This window comes from Macaca thibetana, chromosome 14, assembly GCF_024542745.1.
Source record: "Macaca thibetana thibetana isolate TM-01 chromosome 14, ASM2454274v1, whole genome shotgun sequence".
In the NCBI taxonomy this organism is placed as follows: Eukaryota; Metazoa; Chordata; class Mammalia; order Primates; family Cercopithecidae; genus Macaca; species Macaca thibetana.
This window is the reverse complement of record NC_065591.1, coordinates 19,136,236-19,152,187: the sequence shown is the minus strand read 5'-3', so window position 1 is coordinate 19,152,187 and position 15,952 is coordinate 19,136,236. Positions and strand designations below refer to the sequence as shown.

At 63.2% G+C, this 15,952-nt stretch overlaps 3 protein-coding genes across 14 annotated transcripts in view; 2 read left to right on the top strand and 1 right to left on the bottom strand.

Moving 5' to 3' along the window:
* The window catches only part of DGKZ (diacylglycerol kinase zeta), a 48,236-nt gene extending 45,945 nt beyond the window's left edge, over positions 1-2,291 (top strand). For 9 of the 10 annotated variants that reach the window (XM_050757536.1, XM_050757535.1, XM_050757538.1 and 6 more), the window contains exons 27-31: positions 197-240; positions 726-846; positions 938-971; positions 1,204-1,303; positions 1,565-2,291. In XM_050757536.1, the coding sequence (XP_050613493.1) occupies positions 197-240; positions 726-846; positions 938-971; positions 1,204-1,303; positions 1,565-1,681 (416 nt within the window). In that variant the 3' untranslated portion in view covers positions 1,682-2,291. Of the gene's footprint in view, positions 1-196; positions 241-628; positions 847-937; positions 972-1,203; positions 1,304-1,564 lie in introns of those variants that run through there. The other variant, XR_007719286.1, reaches the window with a different exon arrangement.
* A 279-nt stretch (positions 2,292-2,570) lies between these two features.
* On the top strand, positions 2,571-5,499 carry MDK (midkine). 3 transcript variants are annotated; one of them, XM_050757643.1, is made up of 5 exons: positions 2,571-2,753; positions 3,751-3,827; positions 3,988-4,155; positions 4,277-4,438; positions 5,173-5,499. In XM_050757643.1, exons 2-5 carry the CDS (start codon positions 3,752-3,754, stop codon positions 5,196-5,198), a joined length of 432 nt encoding a protein of 143 aa, XP_050613600.1. In that variant the 5' UTR covers positions 2,571-2,753; position 3,751; the 3' UTR covers positions 5,199-5,499. The 3 variants fall into 3 exon arrangements, with proteins under 3 accessions (XP_050613600.1, XP_050613601.1, XP_050613602.1); XM_050757644.1 differs by lacking the exon at positions 2,571-2,753 and adding an exon at positions 3,349-3,459; XM_050757645.1 differs by lacking the exon at positions 2,571-2,753 and adding an exon at positions 3,368-3,455.
* Positions 5,500-5,503: 4 nt separating this feature from the next.
* Positions 5,504-13,493, bottom strand: CHRM4 (cholinergic receptor muscarinic 4). The gene is made up of 2 exons (XM_050757605.1): positions 13,336-13,493; positions 5,504-8,286 (listed from the first exon to the last, which is right to left on the bottom strand). The coding sequence occupies exon 2, from the start codon at positions 8,255-8,257 to the stop codon at positions 6,818-6,820; it is 1,440 nt and encodes a 479-aa protein (XP_050613562.1). The 5' UTR covers positions 8,258-8,286; positions 13,336-13,493; the 3' UTR covers positions 5,504-6,817.
* Between the last annotated feature and the right edge of the window lie 2,459 nt (positions 13,494-15,952).

Here is a 15,952-nt window from a genome sequence, read left to right as displayed (position 1 = left end):
CTGCCTGGTTGGGGGCAGGAGACTCAGTGGGGTGGGGATAGGGCCCAGATACAGCCTTACACAAACACAGCCTTCGAGCTTCACGCACCAACCCAGCCCTGGGCGCACATGCCCGGCAGGCACAGTCCTGTCCACTGAAACACCAACCCAAGCCCAGGTCCCCGACTGCAGAGTAACGGGCAGGTGTTCCGTGCAGGTGAAGAGCTGATTGAGGCTGCCAAGAGGAACGACTTCTGTAAGGTACTAGCTCCAGGCTCCAGTTCCTTCCCCCAGCAGCTCCCTCAGGTCCTGGGGAGCAAGGCCTCTGGGTTGAGCCAAGAGCTGACCTGCTCAGGTGCTGTCATCTGTCATCCTCTGGCCCTCTGTGGGATCTCCAGTGATCGTCCCATTCCACCTTACCCTATCTCTGTCTAGGCCACAATAGATGGCTCCTAGTAGGGGCTTCCTAGCTCAGTCCACCAGTCCCTGGTGCTTAGAAAGGAGCAGGTCAGAGGAAGCACTGCTCCAGGGCCTGGTCACCAATGCTGCCAGGGAGCCCACAGGCTGTGGGGTGAGAGGCCCCTCTGGTGCTCCAGAGAGACCCACAGAGGCAACTCGGGAGTAAGATGTATGAGCGCACTCATTTCAGGCCTGTGCTGGTGTACCCGGCTGTGGGCCAGCGTGTCAGCTGGGGGAAGGAGGGGTGGCCCCAGGAGGCCCTGCCCTGCCATGCCTCCTGCCCTCAGCTCCAGGAGCTGCACCGAGCTGGGGGCGACCTCATGCACCGAGATGAGCGGAGCCGCACGCTCCTGCACCATGCAGTCAGCACTGGCAGCAAGGATGTGGTCCGCTACCTGCTGGACCATGGTGAGCCGGGCGATGGAGCCCAGGGCCTGGGGCCAAGGTGGGAGGAGGAGGGGCTGTCAGGCCTCTCTGACCACCCTCTCCCCTTCTCCAGCCCCCCCAGAGATCCTCGATGCCGTGGAGGAAAAGTGAGTATCTGGGCAGTGCAGGACCCTGGTCATCCCAGAAACCGCCCTTTTCCCCACCCCTCCCATTTTGTCAGGTCAGAGCCCATAAACTTCCTGGCCACATCTGTCGTCCCCTGGGCCACCCCTGTTGCCCCAGAGCCCTGAACTTCGTGCCTTTTCCGATGGCCCTTGGGAGACAGATGGGTGGATCAGGGGCCGGGATGGGGTACACAGCCAGCCCCTGCTCCCCCAGCGGGGAGACCTGTTTGCACCAGGCAGCGGCCCTGGGCCAGCGCACCATCTGCCACTACATCGTGGAGGCCGGGGCCTCGCTCATGAAGACAGACCAGCAGGTGAGCAGACGGCGGGCAGGAAGCCCATGCAGGCACCAACCAAACCCTTCCCAAGGTCCTAGAGGAGAGCTGGGGCTGGGGGCTGTCCCTGGGAAGACGCAGTCCAGACGCTGAGAAACCTGAGCCAGCAGGGGAGGAGCTGGTGGGCAGAGAGGCCTCCCTCCCGACCAGGCCACAGGGAGGTAGAGCCCCTACTTCTCAGCCTGCTAGGGGGTAGGCCTGCCTCTGGCCCCTGCTGATCGCAGCTCCCCCCTCCTTCAGGGAGACACTCCCCGGCAGCGGGCTGAGAAGGCTCAGGACACCGAGCTGGCCGCCTACCTGGAGAACCGGCAGCACTACCAGATGATCCAGCGGGAGGACCAGGAGACGGCTGTGTAGCGGGCTGCCCACGGGCAGCAGGAGGGACAATGCGGCCAGGGGACGAGCGCCCTCCTTGCCCACCTCACTGCCACATTCCAGTGGGACGGCCACGGGGGGACCCAGGCCCCAGGGAAAGAACCCCGTGCCGCGCCCTAAGGAGCCGCCCAAACCTAGGGCTGGATTCAGGAGCTGGGGGCCTCACCTGTCCCCCTGAGGCCCCCAACGGACCCGGAGGCTCACAGGGGAACAGGACACGGCTGGGTTGGACATGCCTTTGGCGGGGGGATTCTGGGTCAGGGCGCTCCCTGGCCGCAGCAGATGCCCTCCGAGGAGTGGAGGGGCTGGAGAAAGAGGGAGGCCTTCGGAAAGAGGCTTCCAGGGCCCCCTGGTCTTCGGCCGGGCCCCCAGCCTCCGCTCTTGCCCCACCCCACCTCCCCCGGGCTTCCTCCCGGACACCCAGCGCCTGCTGCACTTGCCCGCCCTGCCCTGCTTGGCACCCGCTCCGGCGACCCTCCCCGCTCCCCCGTCATTTCATCGCGGACTGTGCGGCCTGGGGGTGGGGGGCGGGACTCTCACGGTGACATGTTTACAGCTGGGTGTGACTCAGTAAAGTGGATTTTTTTCTTTTCTGCTTTTCTTCTTTTGCGGAGGAGGTCTAACAAAAAGCGGGGGCTGCGGGGTTGTCCTCGGGGTGGGGAACTGGATGCTGTCGACAGCACCTTCTCGGGTCCCCGGCTCCCGTTTGGGGGTGGGTCCCAGGGCCTGCCCGGTTCCTGACCTCTGCCCGACGGCCGAGCTCGTCGGGGCCAGGGGCGGGGCCGATCCCTCCGGCTTCCCGCTTCCCGCGGGGAACAACAATGAAAGTGAAAGGGGTGGGGCGGGGGCGAGCCCGGGCTCTGTGGCCCATTTGCCCTGTGGCCTTGAGCAAGCCCCTCCCCCAGGCCTCGGGGGCTCTCCGGGTTTGGGGGAACCGGGCGAGGCAATGCCGCAGGCCCGGGGTCAGAGGGGGTGGGCACTTGGAGCCGCCGCTGTGGCCAGGTCTGGAACTTCTCAGACGGCTCGTGTCAGCGCCAAGTTTCACCAAATCCAGGTCCGCGGGCTCCTCCCCCAGGACCCTCACTCGCTGTCCCTCATGCCCGTGCTCCCGGAAAGGCACTGGGTGACCGCACCCGTGACTTTCTCTGGGGGTCCGAGTCCCAGACTCCCCTCAGCACAGCAGAGCGCCTCCCTGCCCACCCGCGGAAACGGTCCCAGGTGGCGCCCCCTCCCCAGTAGCCAGCAGGGCGCCAGGGCTGAGCCGGCCGTGGAGGGGAGCGGGCCCGGCTCGTTACACAGTCGCGGGGGCTCCGCGGCAGGCAAGGGAAGCCGGGGCCTGAGGGCGGCCCGGGCCCTGGCGTACGGCAGGGGATGACCCGGGATGGGGGCAGCGGGCGGCGGCTCAGGGAGTGGGCCGGGGGCCGGTGTGCACGGGCGGGAAGGGGCCTGGGGCCGGGAGAGGCCGCCGTCGCAGCGCGGAGGACACCGGCGGGGAGAGGCGAGGGCGCGGGGCTGGGCGCACGGACGCCGGAGTAGAAGCTCAGGGGGCGCCGGCGGGAGCGGGGGCGGGGACGCCGGGGTCGGGGGCGGTGCGGGTTTGAGGGGAGGGGGCGGGGCGGGTCCTTCCCTGGGGGGTGGGGAGAGGGGGCGGGGGCCCATGTGACCGGCTCAGACCGGTTCTGGAGACAAAAGGGGCCGCGGCGGCCGGAGCGGGACGGGCCCGGCGCGGGAGGGAGCGAAGCAGCGCGGGCAGCGAGCGAGTGAGCGCGCGGCGGCCCCCGGTCCTCCCGGCCGCGGCCGATCTGGGGGCTGGAGGCGGGGGTGGGGGTCTGAGCTGCGTCTTAGGCTCGAGGCGCCCCCCAGGGAGTCTCCTCTCGGCGGTGCGTCCGGGCTAGCGGCGAGGGGCCGCCCCAAGTCTTCCCACCGCCGCCACCCTCGCAGCCCGACTTGGGGCCTAGAAAGTGGGGCACGCGGGGGTGGGAGGGCCCTGCACGCGGCCCCCGGCGGGGAAGGGGACGGGCCAGGGACTCAGACTCGCGCTCTCCCCCCAGGATGCAGCACCGAGGCTTCCTCCTTCTCACTCTCCTCGCCCTGCTGGCGCTCACCTCCGCAGTGGCCAAAAAGAAAGGTGATGGGGGATGATCGAAGGAGGGCTGGGGACGGGCAGGCGAGGCCCCGCCACCTCTGGGCTGGGCCGCCTGGGTTCCCAGCCTGGAACCCCAGGAAGGCGGCCCCTGAGGGAGTCTCCCCGTGCCCCCGTCCTGAACTCTGTTCCCCGCGCGTTGTAGACAAGGTGAAGAAGGGCGGCCCGGGGAGCGAGTGTGCGGAGTGGGCCTGGGGGCCCTGCACCCCCAGCAGCAAGGATTGCGGCGTGGGTTTCCGCGAGGGCACCTGCGGGGCCCAGACCCAGCGCATCCGGTGCAGGGTGCCCTGCAACTGGAAGAAGGAGTTTGGAGGTGAGGCGGGGCGCAGGCGGAGGGCAGGAGATGGGGGCACAGCCTCGCCGAAGCCTGGGCAGACCCTTGGAGGGACGGCCGCGGGGGCGTGCAGCGCTGACCCGGGCCGCTCTCCCACCAGCCGACTGCAAGTACAAGTTTGAGAACTGGGGTGCGTGTGATGGGGGCACAGGCACCAAAGTCCGCCAAGGCACCCTGAAGAAGGCGCGCTACAATGCCCAGTGCCAGGAGACCATCCGCGTCACCAAGCCCTGCACCCCCAAGACCAAAGCCAAGGCCAAAGGTCAGCGAGAGGAGAAGGGGGTGGGGCTGTCCCAAGGGGTCTGCTCCCCCCCTCTCCCGCCCCCGCCGCCTGTGAGGGGACCATTCCAGGTTAAACCTTAAGTTTTGAGTCCTGGCCAATAGCTTCCTGACATCGCCTCACTTGGCTTCCCTGCCTGGAAAAGTCTAGAGATGGGCACTACAAGAGGGGCGGCAGGTGATGCTGGGGACATAAATCTTCCCTGGCCCAAATAGGGACCAACTCAAGCTACTCCATTGGAGCATCTGGCTTAGGACCCAGGGAAAGTTGTCCTGGAACGGCTTGCCTTTGTCAGCTCTCCAGCCACGGGCAGCATCTGGTCAGCTCTGCCCTTTCTAGTGTTGGGAGGAGGTCACAGCCCACCCTGGGCCTCTCAGCTCACTCCTGACTCAGCTCAGTGAGGCCAACAGGGCACGGGTGAATCTGCCCGCTTCTCAGGTGAGGAGGCTGACGCTGTCCAGGGCTGCTGTGACCAGGACCGGAACTGGAAACTTGAAGGTTTTCTGATCCCAAGTGGAAATAGGAAGCTGGGGGTGTCCGATGTCCACATCACAATGGCGGCCCCATCCCTTGCTTCCGGGTCAGCTGATTGGAAACCACTAGGGGGCAGAATCTTCTCCTCCTTCCCTGATGCCTGGGTGTGTGTTTGTGGAGCCCGCGGTCTGCAATGGGTCGGCCTGTTGATACGGTATTAATCTTTCTTTCTTGTTTTACAGCCAAGAAAGGGAAGGGAAAGGACTAGAGGCCAAGCCTGGATGCCAAGGAGCCCCTGGTGTTACATGGGGCCTGGCCCACGCCCTCCCTCTTCCAGGCCCGAGATATGACCCACCAGTGCCTTCTGTCTGCTCGTTAGCTTTAATCAATCATTCCCTGCCTTGTCCCTCTCACTCCCCAGCCCCACCCCTAAGTGCCCAAAGTGGGGAGGGACAAGGGATTCTGGGAAGCTTTAGCCTCCCCCAAAGCAATGTGAGTCCCAGAGCCCGCTTTTGTTCTTCCCCACAATTCCATTACTAAGAAACACATCAAATAAACTTTTTCCCCCCCCAATAAAAGCTTTTCTTTTTTAATATATAAAAGCCCCTTCCCAAGGAGTTTGCTGTGGAAATGTGTTTGGGAGTGGGAAGGTGGGGAGAAAGACCAGGCTGTAGGGACTGGTGGGTTTCAGGGGGCTGGGGGCTTGGTGGTGGGTGCTCTCCAGAGCTCATGGAAAAAGCAGAACAATTACGAAAATTTCTTCCAGGGCCCCCGAAAGGGTGCCCGCCATCAAGTCGCCTAAGCCTCTCGGTCCTCATCTCCCCCAGGGACCAGGGCTGGGGAAGGGAACCTGGCTGACTCACTGGAACCACCGCACCCATCTCGGCCTCGCCCAGTCAAAGGTCTTTTGATCCAACCCACAGCCAATCAGGAAGGTTCTACCCATTGGGGGAGAGCAGATGCGGGGGGTTGCGTGGCTACCTCACTGCCCACCTCCCCCTTCCCACTGTCACGGAAACCCGAGTGAGCCACCAGGTCGACCCCTTTCCTCTTGCCTGTGTGACCCAGGCCTCCACCCTGCAGAAGCCAGAGGGTGAGAGGTTTGAAGAGGGCGGATGGGAATACCGCCCACCACAGCCTCACCCTGACTCGATGTGCGACCTGGGACAGCCTTCTAAGGCCGGGGCCGCAGGGGGCTGTCTTCTGAATAAGCGGACCACTCTCAGCTCAGCCTGGGACCGGAGGAGGCCAGACCTCAGTTCCTGAGAGAGAACCCCTGACCTCCCAGCTGCCCCATCGTAATGTGACAAGGGCAGTGCTGCTGGGGTTGTGGGGACCTGGCCTCCACCGTACCCACCCAGAACCTGGCTGAGTAGCTGCAGCCAGAGAGTTCTGCCTCTGGAGTGGGATCTGGGGAGAGGGGGCTGAGCCTACATGCAGGGTGCAGGGGGGCAGAAAGCACCGATTACAGCAGAATGGGGGACTCCAACCCTTCTACTCCCATCCCAAGCCTCCTTTTCCAAGCACTGGTCCCTCTGTTCCTCCTGAGGGGCCCTGGGCTTCGGCCCCCGTCCAGATGTCCATTCTCTCAGCACTGCTGATGGCCACAGTGGGGCAGGTGCCCACCCAGGCCAGTGCCCCACAGCTCGCGGAAGCAGGGCCACAGAGGTGGGCCAGGCAGCCCCAATTCAGACATTCCCTGGGGTGAGCCTCCTCAGCCTGAGCAGAGAGCTGGTCTCTGAATGCAGCCAGAGCCTCTTCTGAGCTTCCTCCTCAGCAAACATGAACACGGAATGGTGCCTGCAACTCTTCCCCACAGCAGGTGAGCCGTGTGGTCCCCCAGCAGACGCACGCAATACCAGCACCTCCTAGGGCACTCCTGCCTGCCTACCTGGCAGTGCCAATGTTCCGATACTGGCACAGCAGCAGGTGCCGGAAGGTCTTTTTAAAGGTGGCGTTGCACAGAGCATAGCAGGCAGGGTTGATGGTGCTGTTGACGTAGCAGAGCCAGTAGCCAATGGACCACACTGTGTCAGGGATGCAGCTCTGGCAGAAGGTGTTCACCAGGACCATGACGTTGTAGGGCGTCCAGGTGAGGATGAAGGCTAGCAGAATGGCAAAGATCGTTCGTGTCACTTTGCGCTCCCGGGCCGCCATCTGCCGCTTCTTGCGCACCTGATTGCGAGCGATGCTGGCGAACTTGCGGGCCACGTTGGCCGCAGGGCGCATGCCAGCAGGCGTGGCAGGCACAATCTCAATGGCTGTCACACACTCATTGCCTGTCTGCTTTGTCACGATCTGGATCTTGGACCATTTGGAAGCTGGGTTGAGGGCCCGCGGCTGCAGGGAAGGGGCGGGCATGGCGGGTGTGGTGGCCTCTGTGGTGGACAGCTCTGTGGCTGGGCGTTCCTTGGTGTTCTGGGTGGCACTGCCTGAGCTGGACTCATTGGAAGTGTCCTTGTCAGTCATGGGGCGTGGTGGTGGTGGCAGCGCCGGCGGGGGGGCCTCCTCCAGCTTGCCGTTGCGCAGCTCCTCCCGGGTGGCCTCCCCAGGTGGGGGCTTCTTGACGCTCTGCTTCATTAGTGGGCTCTTGAGGAAGGCCAACGTCTTGGCTTTCTTCTCCTTCGGGCCTTCGGGCCGGTGCTTGTGGACTCGGCTGCGACTGGCCAGGGAGATGTGGATGTACAGCACCGTCATGATGACCACAGGCAGGTAGAAGGCAGCGATGGCTGTGCCGAAGGTCACTGCTGGGTTGGACAGGAACTGGATGAAGCACTGGTTGTCGGGCACTGTCCTCTTGCCCACCACAAACTGCCAGAACAAAATGGCAGGCGCCCAGAGCACGAAGGACAGGACCCAGGCAGCGGCAATCATGAGGCCTGCCATCTTGGTGGTACGCCGGGCAGGGTAGGTGAGGGGCTTGGTGACGCAGAAGTAGCGGTCAAAGCTGATGATGAGAAGGTTCATGACGGAGGCATTGCTCACCACGTAGTCCAGGGCCAGCCACAGGTCGCAGACCACAGCGCCCAGGGGCCAGTAGCCCTTGATGATGTACACGGTGTAGAGGTTCATGGAGAAGGCGCCTATGATGAGATCAGCACACGCCAGGCTGAAGAGAAAGTAGTTGTTGACCGTCTGCAGCTGCCTGTTGACCTTGATGGACAGCATCACCAGGATGTTGCCCACGACAGTCACCAGGCTCAGGGAGCCTGTCACTGTGGCAATGAAGACCATTTCCACCGTCTCGTAGCGATTGTGGGTTGATGACGTGACCAGGCGCACGGACTGATTGCCCGAGCTGCCATTGACAGGTGTGAAGTTGGCCATGTTGGTTGTCAGGGGTGGGTAGGCCGTGTCTGGGGAGGAAGGGGAGAGAAAAGCATGAACCGCAGAAGGGGATGGGGGGAGTCATCTGGAGGCACACTGGCATCCAGGTGACAGAGGGACACTCCCTGGCAGAATGTCTTGAGAGAACTCTGTCCCGCCATCCCGCATTTGCCCATTCATTCAACATTAATTGAGCACCTACTACGTGCCAAGCCTTGCTCAGGGTGCTGTGGCTACAGAAGTGAATAAGACACACGTGGCTCCCTGCCTCCTAGGGGGAGACATGCAAACACGTGAGCCACAAAAGAAAAAAAGGCAGGGCGACGGGAGAGTGAGTCAGAAGGCAGGACAGCCATGACTCCTTGCTGGGTGATCAGGGAAGGCCTCACCCATCAGGTCATCTGGGTGATGGGGAGCCAGCCACAGGAGGAGCTGCGGAGAGTGGCCCTGCCAGGGGCAGTGGCCACAGCAAAGGCCCAGAAGCAGCACAAGGCCTGGACAGAGGCCAGTGTCAGGGGAGCTCAGGGAAGCAAGAGGAGGAGGAGAGTGGTCCCAGAGGCCCACCAGCATGTGGGCTCTGGAGAGAGTTGTTCTGTTCATCCCCTTACCCACTCAGTCATTTCTTAACACCTGCTCTCCAACCCCTGTAGAAGGCACTGGGACAAAGGCAATAATAGAGGTATCTATGAGCACCTAACACTGATGGTCTACTAAGTGCCAAGCACTTCTGACACTTGAAAAAAAGCGTCTATTTATTTATTTATCTATTTATTTGTAGAGACAGGGTCTTGGTATGTTGTCCAGACTGGTCTAGAATCCTTGAGCTCAAGTCATCCTCCCACCTCCTGAGTAGCTGGGACTCCAGGCGCCACCATGCCTGGTAACACTTTTTATAGTGTTAACTCATTTCATCCTCACAACAAACCTATGAGGTAGATACCATTTTTTTTCTTTACTACTTACAGTTGGGGAAACTGAGGCACAGAGCTGTTAAAAGCCTGACGAAGGTTTCACAGCTTCTTGCATTATACTGCTGGTGGGGATGTGTGCGGGGTTACATGGTGAGAGAAAGGCAGTCCCGTAACTAAGAGCTCTGGCTGAGGGAGGCCAAAGAGCTCGAGGAGCCAGAGGGCTTTGCAGGGGACCAGAGATGGCGCCTGGAGCTGGGCACCCCAGAGAGGAGGAGAGTCCCTGCAGAAGGGGCCTCAGGAGGTACCTGCCACTGTCCCATCCCCTTCAAGGAGCCCTCAGCTCCAGCCACAGGACATGCAGCTGGGAGGGAGGCAGTGCAGGGGTCACTAGGGGTTATCAGAGACCCCTGAGGCCCAACTGGGGACCCATGAGGTAAAAAGATTGTCCCAGAGGGAAGAGAAGGGCTGCCAGGGCCGCCCCTTCCCTCCGCAGTCCACTCCCCACACCGGCGGCGCCCTAGCTGGAGTCCCCACCACAGGCCCTTCCCTGAGCCTGCCCTCCCTCCCACCAGTCTCCTCTTAGCTCTCCTCCCCCTCTTCCTCTTCCCTCCATGTGAGGGAGGCCCACGCCAGCTCCGAGTGCCAGGGCAGCCGCTCAGCCCAGCCTCCTTCACACCCGCCAACACACACACCGCTCCACAGACGCACGCGGGCCCATCACAGCCACGCCAGCCCAGCAGGCATGGTCGGATACGCAGTGCTGTGCGTCTGTGTGTGAGAGGAAGAGAGGGCGCGGCAGCCGGCTGTGGAGGAAGGAGGACTAGCCTGCAGCCTGGGCTCCAGCTCTGTGGCCATAGACAAGCCACTGTGCCTTCCTGCACCTCTTTCTCATTTGCAGAATAGAGAGGATCCTGTCCTGGGAGATCCCCAGCAGCTATAGGGATTAGCACCTAAACTTGATCTCTATACATAAACACAAAAATGTACTGCAGGCTGGGGCCAAGGGTCAGGGTAACAGCCCCAAGTCTGACCCCAGCCCTTCTATTCCACCATCGCAGATACAGACCCAGCCTCCTAGCCTGATAGTTCAAGTTCTCCTCTTCTAAATCCTTGGTTCGTAGGAGGAGAGGCTGAGAGCAGGTATTGTCACCCCCAAGGTCACACAATGAGTCAAGGGCAAAGACCAGATACTGCCCTCTCTCGGGGTCCCTGACAACCCCATTTGGCTCTGAGAGCCTCTGAAATAGAAACTCAGGTGTCACTCTCTGCCCTGTCCCCTCCAGCACCAGGAGGCTGCCCTCCCGCAATCACTCACGTGCAGGAGGGGACAGGGCAGGCAGGAGCAATCAGTCAGCCAGCCCCAAGGAAGCTCACTTTAGCCTCCCAGGGCAGGACACAGGCCAGCAGGATGATAACAAACGGGGCTAGAAGTGCAGAATGTGAAAACATAATAGCTCTTGTTTATTGAGTGTTAACTGTGCGTCAGGAACCCCTCTGAGCTTTTAATATAGATTATCTGGTTTAATCCTTACAACAGCCTGAAAAAGCAGGTATTATTAGTATCCTCATCTTACAGATGTAAATATCCTCTTATAGACGAGGATAATATTAATCAACTGGCCCAAAGTCACCAGGTTAGGAAGTAGGGGAGTGGGCAGGAGAAGAACCCGGAAACCTCCTTCTTAAGTCCAAGGTACTACTGCTCAGAGTTGACCTCCTGCCTCCGCTCCCCTCTACCCGAAAACCACACAACTGAGGGACTGTCCAGGTGAGGCTTGGGTAGGGTCCCCTCACATTCCTGCTGGCTTCTCGACTTAGCTTTCCCAGAAGACAAGCGATGATCTTGTCTTCTCCCAGATCCTGGTGGCCGGGCTGAGCCGGGACCACTGGATGGCCTGTGGTTAAGTCCTGCTCTTGGCCCGCGTGAGGGAGCTGCCAGGGCGAGGCTCAGCGTCTCCCCGACTCCCGACTCCGCCCCGCCCCAGCTGTCGTCTTTTTGGACACTTCGGGGTCACCCGCAGACATTCCGACAGCAGCCCTCTCTGGCGCCTTTCCCTGGAATCCAGATGCGCCTGGATCTGGGGAGCGAGCCGCCGCCGCCAGGGCTGTGCGCACCGCTAGATGGCAATGTCGGTCCCTGGTGCCCGCTCCGGACCTAGACCGTGCGGCCGCCGTTGGCCACCGCCCCCAACTCCAATACGACTGCGAACCCAGAGGAGCCCTCAAGCAGAGCCTCCCGGGGAAGGGACGTGGGTTCCCCTCGCCAGGCCCCGTGGGACGCCGCCCCAGAGCTGCCCTCGGCTCCGCGCGGGGTTCTCGGGTGGGAAAGTTGAGGGAGCCCGGATTCCACCCGGCACCCTGCGAGGAACGTGTGGGCGGGAGCGCGAGTGCGAGTTCTGTTTGTGTGTGCCTACGGGGGAGCGCGAGTAGACGCTAGTAGCTGTCTGCATGTGCGTGTGTGTGCGCACGGCCACGCCTGGATACCAATGCGCCCGTGAGAGCGCGTGAGCATGCCGCGCCGTGTGGACACGTGCATGTGCATGCGTGTGCGTGCCTAGGGTGCTGTGGCCGGGAGGATGCACACGGTTCGGGTGCCTCTACACCTGTGGACTTGCATGCACAAGCAAATGCAGGGCAGAGAATGGGTGACCCGTTACATTCCAAACGCCCCTGCCAGGAGACTCAGCCAGACCTTAGCTGTCCGCCTGAGCGCGGAGAGGGTCGGGCCAGGAGCCCGCGTCGGTATTGCACCTGGCCTGTGGGTGAAGGGTCGTGCGGATGAGGAGGCCAGACTACTAGGGGCTGCGTGCGACGGGCCACCTAACTTTGGGACGCCGTCTTAGCCCGGTGCCCAGAGGTGTCCAAGTCCTTAAAGATGTGGCAGAGTCGCAACCTCTGACTGACATCTGTCGTGGGGCCTCTGCGAGAGTCGCCCAACCCAGCCTTGAGGGACACCAGGCAGGCTCAGCTCTGCGCGCCCCTAAGACGAGTTATTGCCAAAAGCAGCCCAGTCTCGCGGCGAGAGGGCACCGGCAGTGCATCCACAAGGCGGAGGCCTGGACGGAGCTCGGGTCAGGCGAGTGCAAGACTCTTGTCTTCGCTCCTCACCCTGCACCCTACCCCAGAGGCACTTTCTAGCCCCCCTGACCAAAGTGGGCACCCAGTTTCTCACGCTAGGGTCGGGCGGGCCTCGAGGGCCGGGTTCTCCTGGGCCATCTGGAGGCTCCTCCATGTCTCCGCTGTGGTCGAAGGAGCCCTGGCTCTCGGGTGCCCCGCCCTCCCTCCAACCCCCTAGCACGCAGTTCCTGCAGCCTCTGGGCGTGGGCACTGTGCTTTTCCGAGTCCTCGACACCCCTCTTCCCCGGGTGAGACCGGAGGGGGTGCTCCGGGCGCCCGTGGGGTGGTTTGGGGTGTAGGTCTTCGGTTCTTGGGCATTCACTCCATGGCTCTGGGAAGGCTGTGGTCCCTGGATCTGTCCCTGGGGCGGGAGAGGAGACTCCAGAGTTCAAGGGAGGGAGAGGCGAAGATTTGGCACCGACATTGTGCCCAACACTTCCGTTGCGGGGCCGGAGGAGGGGGCCTGGAGCTGGAGGACCCCGGCTTGAAGGCTGGGCAGCAGCAGGGGGTAGTACCGGGGTGGGGGAGGGGTGTCGGGGAGGGCAGGGGTGTTTTCCGTCGGGGCTCAAGGTCGTAGATGGAGGACTTCAGGGGCCGGAGTGGGCTGGCAGCGCGGGGGCAAAGGGGTGGAGGGAGAGGGAGGGCGGGGAGACGGCGGGAAAAGGGCTCTTTGGGGCTCCAGCGCCTGGTGCCCTGCAGAGCCGCCAGTGGGAGGGCTGGAGTACCGGGTCCCACCCCCGACGGCTGTCCCTGGCTCCGTGGGGGCTGTGGGCGGGCACTCCTCCGCCCCCGACATCCTGGATGCCCACCCCTTCCTACGGGCGCACCCGGGCGCACCTGGAGAAGCCTCTGAGAGCCCCCGGCCTTGCTTCTAGCTGGGTCCCCCAGCCCCGGCTCACTGCCGCTCCCGGCACCGCGCTCGCCCCGGGGGGTGTCTGGCGCCCTGTTCCAGTCGAACCCACCTCTGGGGAGCCTCAGAGCGTCCCGGGGACCTGCTTCCTGCTCTTCCCGGCGAGCCCCCCGCCCCCGCGCCGCCGCGGAGCCACTTACCCGCCGCCTCTGCCCAGCTCCCCTCACGCCAGACAGACGGCGGGACGGACGCGCGGCCCCGCGGGCCAGCGGGGCAGGCGGCCCGGCCGAGGGCCGGGGGCGGGGACGGGGTGTCGAGGGGCGGCCCCTGCTCCGCCCGCAGCTCCCGGCGCTGTGGCTCCGACTCGCGCTCACGCTCGCACTTTTCCCCGAGCCGCGTGATGTCACGAGGAAGCAGCCAATCGTGGCGGGGCCGCGCCGCCCGCCCCGGGCCGGTCACCCGGCGGCGACGCGCGGGGGTCAGCACCCGAGGCGTCGGAGACCCCGGCGGTCCGCGCCCCTCTCGGGGCCGGCCTGCAGCTCCCCGCCCGGGCACAGAGGGCGCCGCCCACGGTCAGCGGCGCAGGGGAGCAGGGGGCGCTGCCCTCCGGGGGGTGGGGGTGTCCGCGTTGTCATGGGGACGCGGCGCCCCCTCGCGGGCTGGGGAGGGAGCTGGCAGCCGGGTCCGGCCGCTCTCCCGCCTCCGCCCTGACCATACTCCCGGGACCCTGAGCTATTTTCGCGCCTCTCCGGGACCTCAGCGCCCTGCGTGGCCCCACTCGCGGTTTGGCCGCGAGGCACAGGAGTCTGACCCCAGCGGGAGGCTACGGGTGGGTGGGGCGGGCTGCGCCGCCAGGGATCCGTCGGGGCCGAGGTCCGGGAGCTCCAGCCGCGCCGCTGCGTGCCGGCCGGGCCGCCCGCGAGGAGGGGGGCCGTCGGGGCCTGGGGAAGCGCAGGAGCGGGTGGACCGGAGGGGGTCGTCCGGGGATAGAAGAGCCCACCGCGGACCACTCGCCCGCACCCGCTCGGCTCCCTGCTTGGCGTTCCGGGCCGGGAAAGGGGCGCGCCCCCGCTCTCCCAGTCCCGGGATGGGACGCGCTTCCAGTCCAGCCGCAGCCTGGACCGTGAGTTCACCGCCGCCTGTGAGGGACAGTCGGTTGCCCAAGGTCGCCGGGGCCGGAGCCCGGGACAAGACCCCGGAGAGCGGGCAGCCAATCTCAGAGGTCGCTAGGAACCGCAAGGGCGGTAGCCTCAGGACACGGGGCCTCGCCCAGGCTGGGCCGACATTGGGGCGGCTTCAGCACCTCGGAGAGCTCCCCGCGCCCCGGCCCAGCGGCCTCTGCCGCCTGATCCCGCTCCAGCGCTTCTTCCTCCGAGAGCGCCCTTCCAGGGGGCTGCCGGGGTCGGACGCTCCCCACTGCGCCCGGGACCGAGGCCTGTAACCCCAAATTCTGATCGCAAACATTTGATTAACCTTAAGACGTCTGGTTTCTTCTCTCGGGGAAACAACTCAAGACCCTCCCCCGAGGGCCGGAGGTGGTGAGGGCGATTGCCGGGGCGGCGGTGGAGCAGAGGCAGGAGCCTCTTGGCAGAGAAGGGGAGGGAACTCGAGTAGAAGCCAGCGCTGCGGGGCTTTTGGTGTGGGGTTCTCCGCGCTGAACCCGGAAGTGGAGGTCGGGTCCCCAGAGCTCGCGAGCGCGACGGCTGGAGTTGGTCGGAATTGGGAACTTCAGGGCTGGGGTTGGTTGGCTAGAGTAGGAAGCCATCTTCTGTTGTTACATGAATGATTGGGTCTCCCAAGACCTCATAACTGGGGTGAAAGAAGCACTACTGTTCTTGCCCCACTTCACAAATAAGTTGGTTCATAAGACCCTAAGACGGCAGTCCTGCACTTGTTCCACTGCCATATCCCTCCCAGAGCCCAGAAGAGTGTGGTACGCTTAGGAGGTGAGGGTTGTGGAGGGGGGAGGCAGATCCTTAAAACAGTCAGATGAGAAAACAAGCAAGGCCAAGGGCAGGAGGCTGCAGACACCAGACACACCTGACATGCCTCCAGCTACTGACCCAAGCTCTTCCAGAAGCTGGCAAAGTCACTTTAATTTCTCCACAATCCCTCTTATGAAGGGGTTTTTGACCTCCCTCAATCTCCCAACCCCAAGAACCCACGGTGGAACCCTGGAGAGCTGAATTGGGAACAAGGGGACATGGTGGTTTCTCTGCTCTGCTTTTGATGCCACTAGGTCAGCAGACAAGTAACATAATTTCTCTGAACCAATTTCCTCACCTCCAAAAGGGACTGTCCCTATCTTTGCCCTGGTGACGCCACAACCTTGTGATGTGTGAGGGGCCTGCAAAGGTTTCACCACCAGAGAGGCTCTGTTATTGGGCAAGGGCTTTCTAAGGAAAGGGGCTGGTGTGGGGACAGGGAGGTGTTGACAAGGGCCTCCAATGGGGAGCAGGGAGGTCAGGGAGGGTGACTGGCACCATCCAGAGACAGCAGAGTCAAGGCCTGGCAGGTCCACATTTGGACCCTCTTGGCCGGGTGGTGGCTCACGCCCATAATCCCAGCACTTTGGGAGGCCGAGGCAGGCAGATCACTTAAGGTCAGGAGTTTGAGACCAGCCTGGCCAACATGGTGACACCCCATCTCTAGTAAAAATGCAAACAAAATTAGCTGTGTGTCGTAGCACACACCTGTAATCCCAGCTACTCAGGAGGTTGAGGCACGAGAATTGCTTGAACCTGGGAGGCGGATGTTGCAGTGAGCCGAGATTGTGCCCCTGCACTCCAGCCTGTGTGACAGAATGAGACTGTCTCA

Excerpts from the sequence above, each read along its gene's own strand:
- MDK (XM_050757643.1), top strand. The coding sequence starts at position 3,752 with ATGCAGCACCGAGGCTTCCTCCTTCTCACTCTCCTCGCCCTGCTGGCG. Across the intron at positions 4,156-4,276 it reads CTGGAAGAAGGAGTTTGGAG|CCGACTGCAAGTACAAGTTT; the intron begins GTGAGGCGGGGC and ends CTCTCCCACCAG. Across the intron at positions 4,439-5,172 it reads GACCAAAGCCAAGGCCAAAG|CCAAGAAAGGGAAGGGAAAG; the intron begins GTCAGCGAGAGG and ends CTTGTTTTACAG.
- CHRM4 (XM_050757605.1), bottom strand. The coding sequence starts at position 8,257 with ATGGCCAACTTCACACCTGTCAATGGCAGCTCGGGCAATCAGTCCGTG.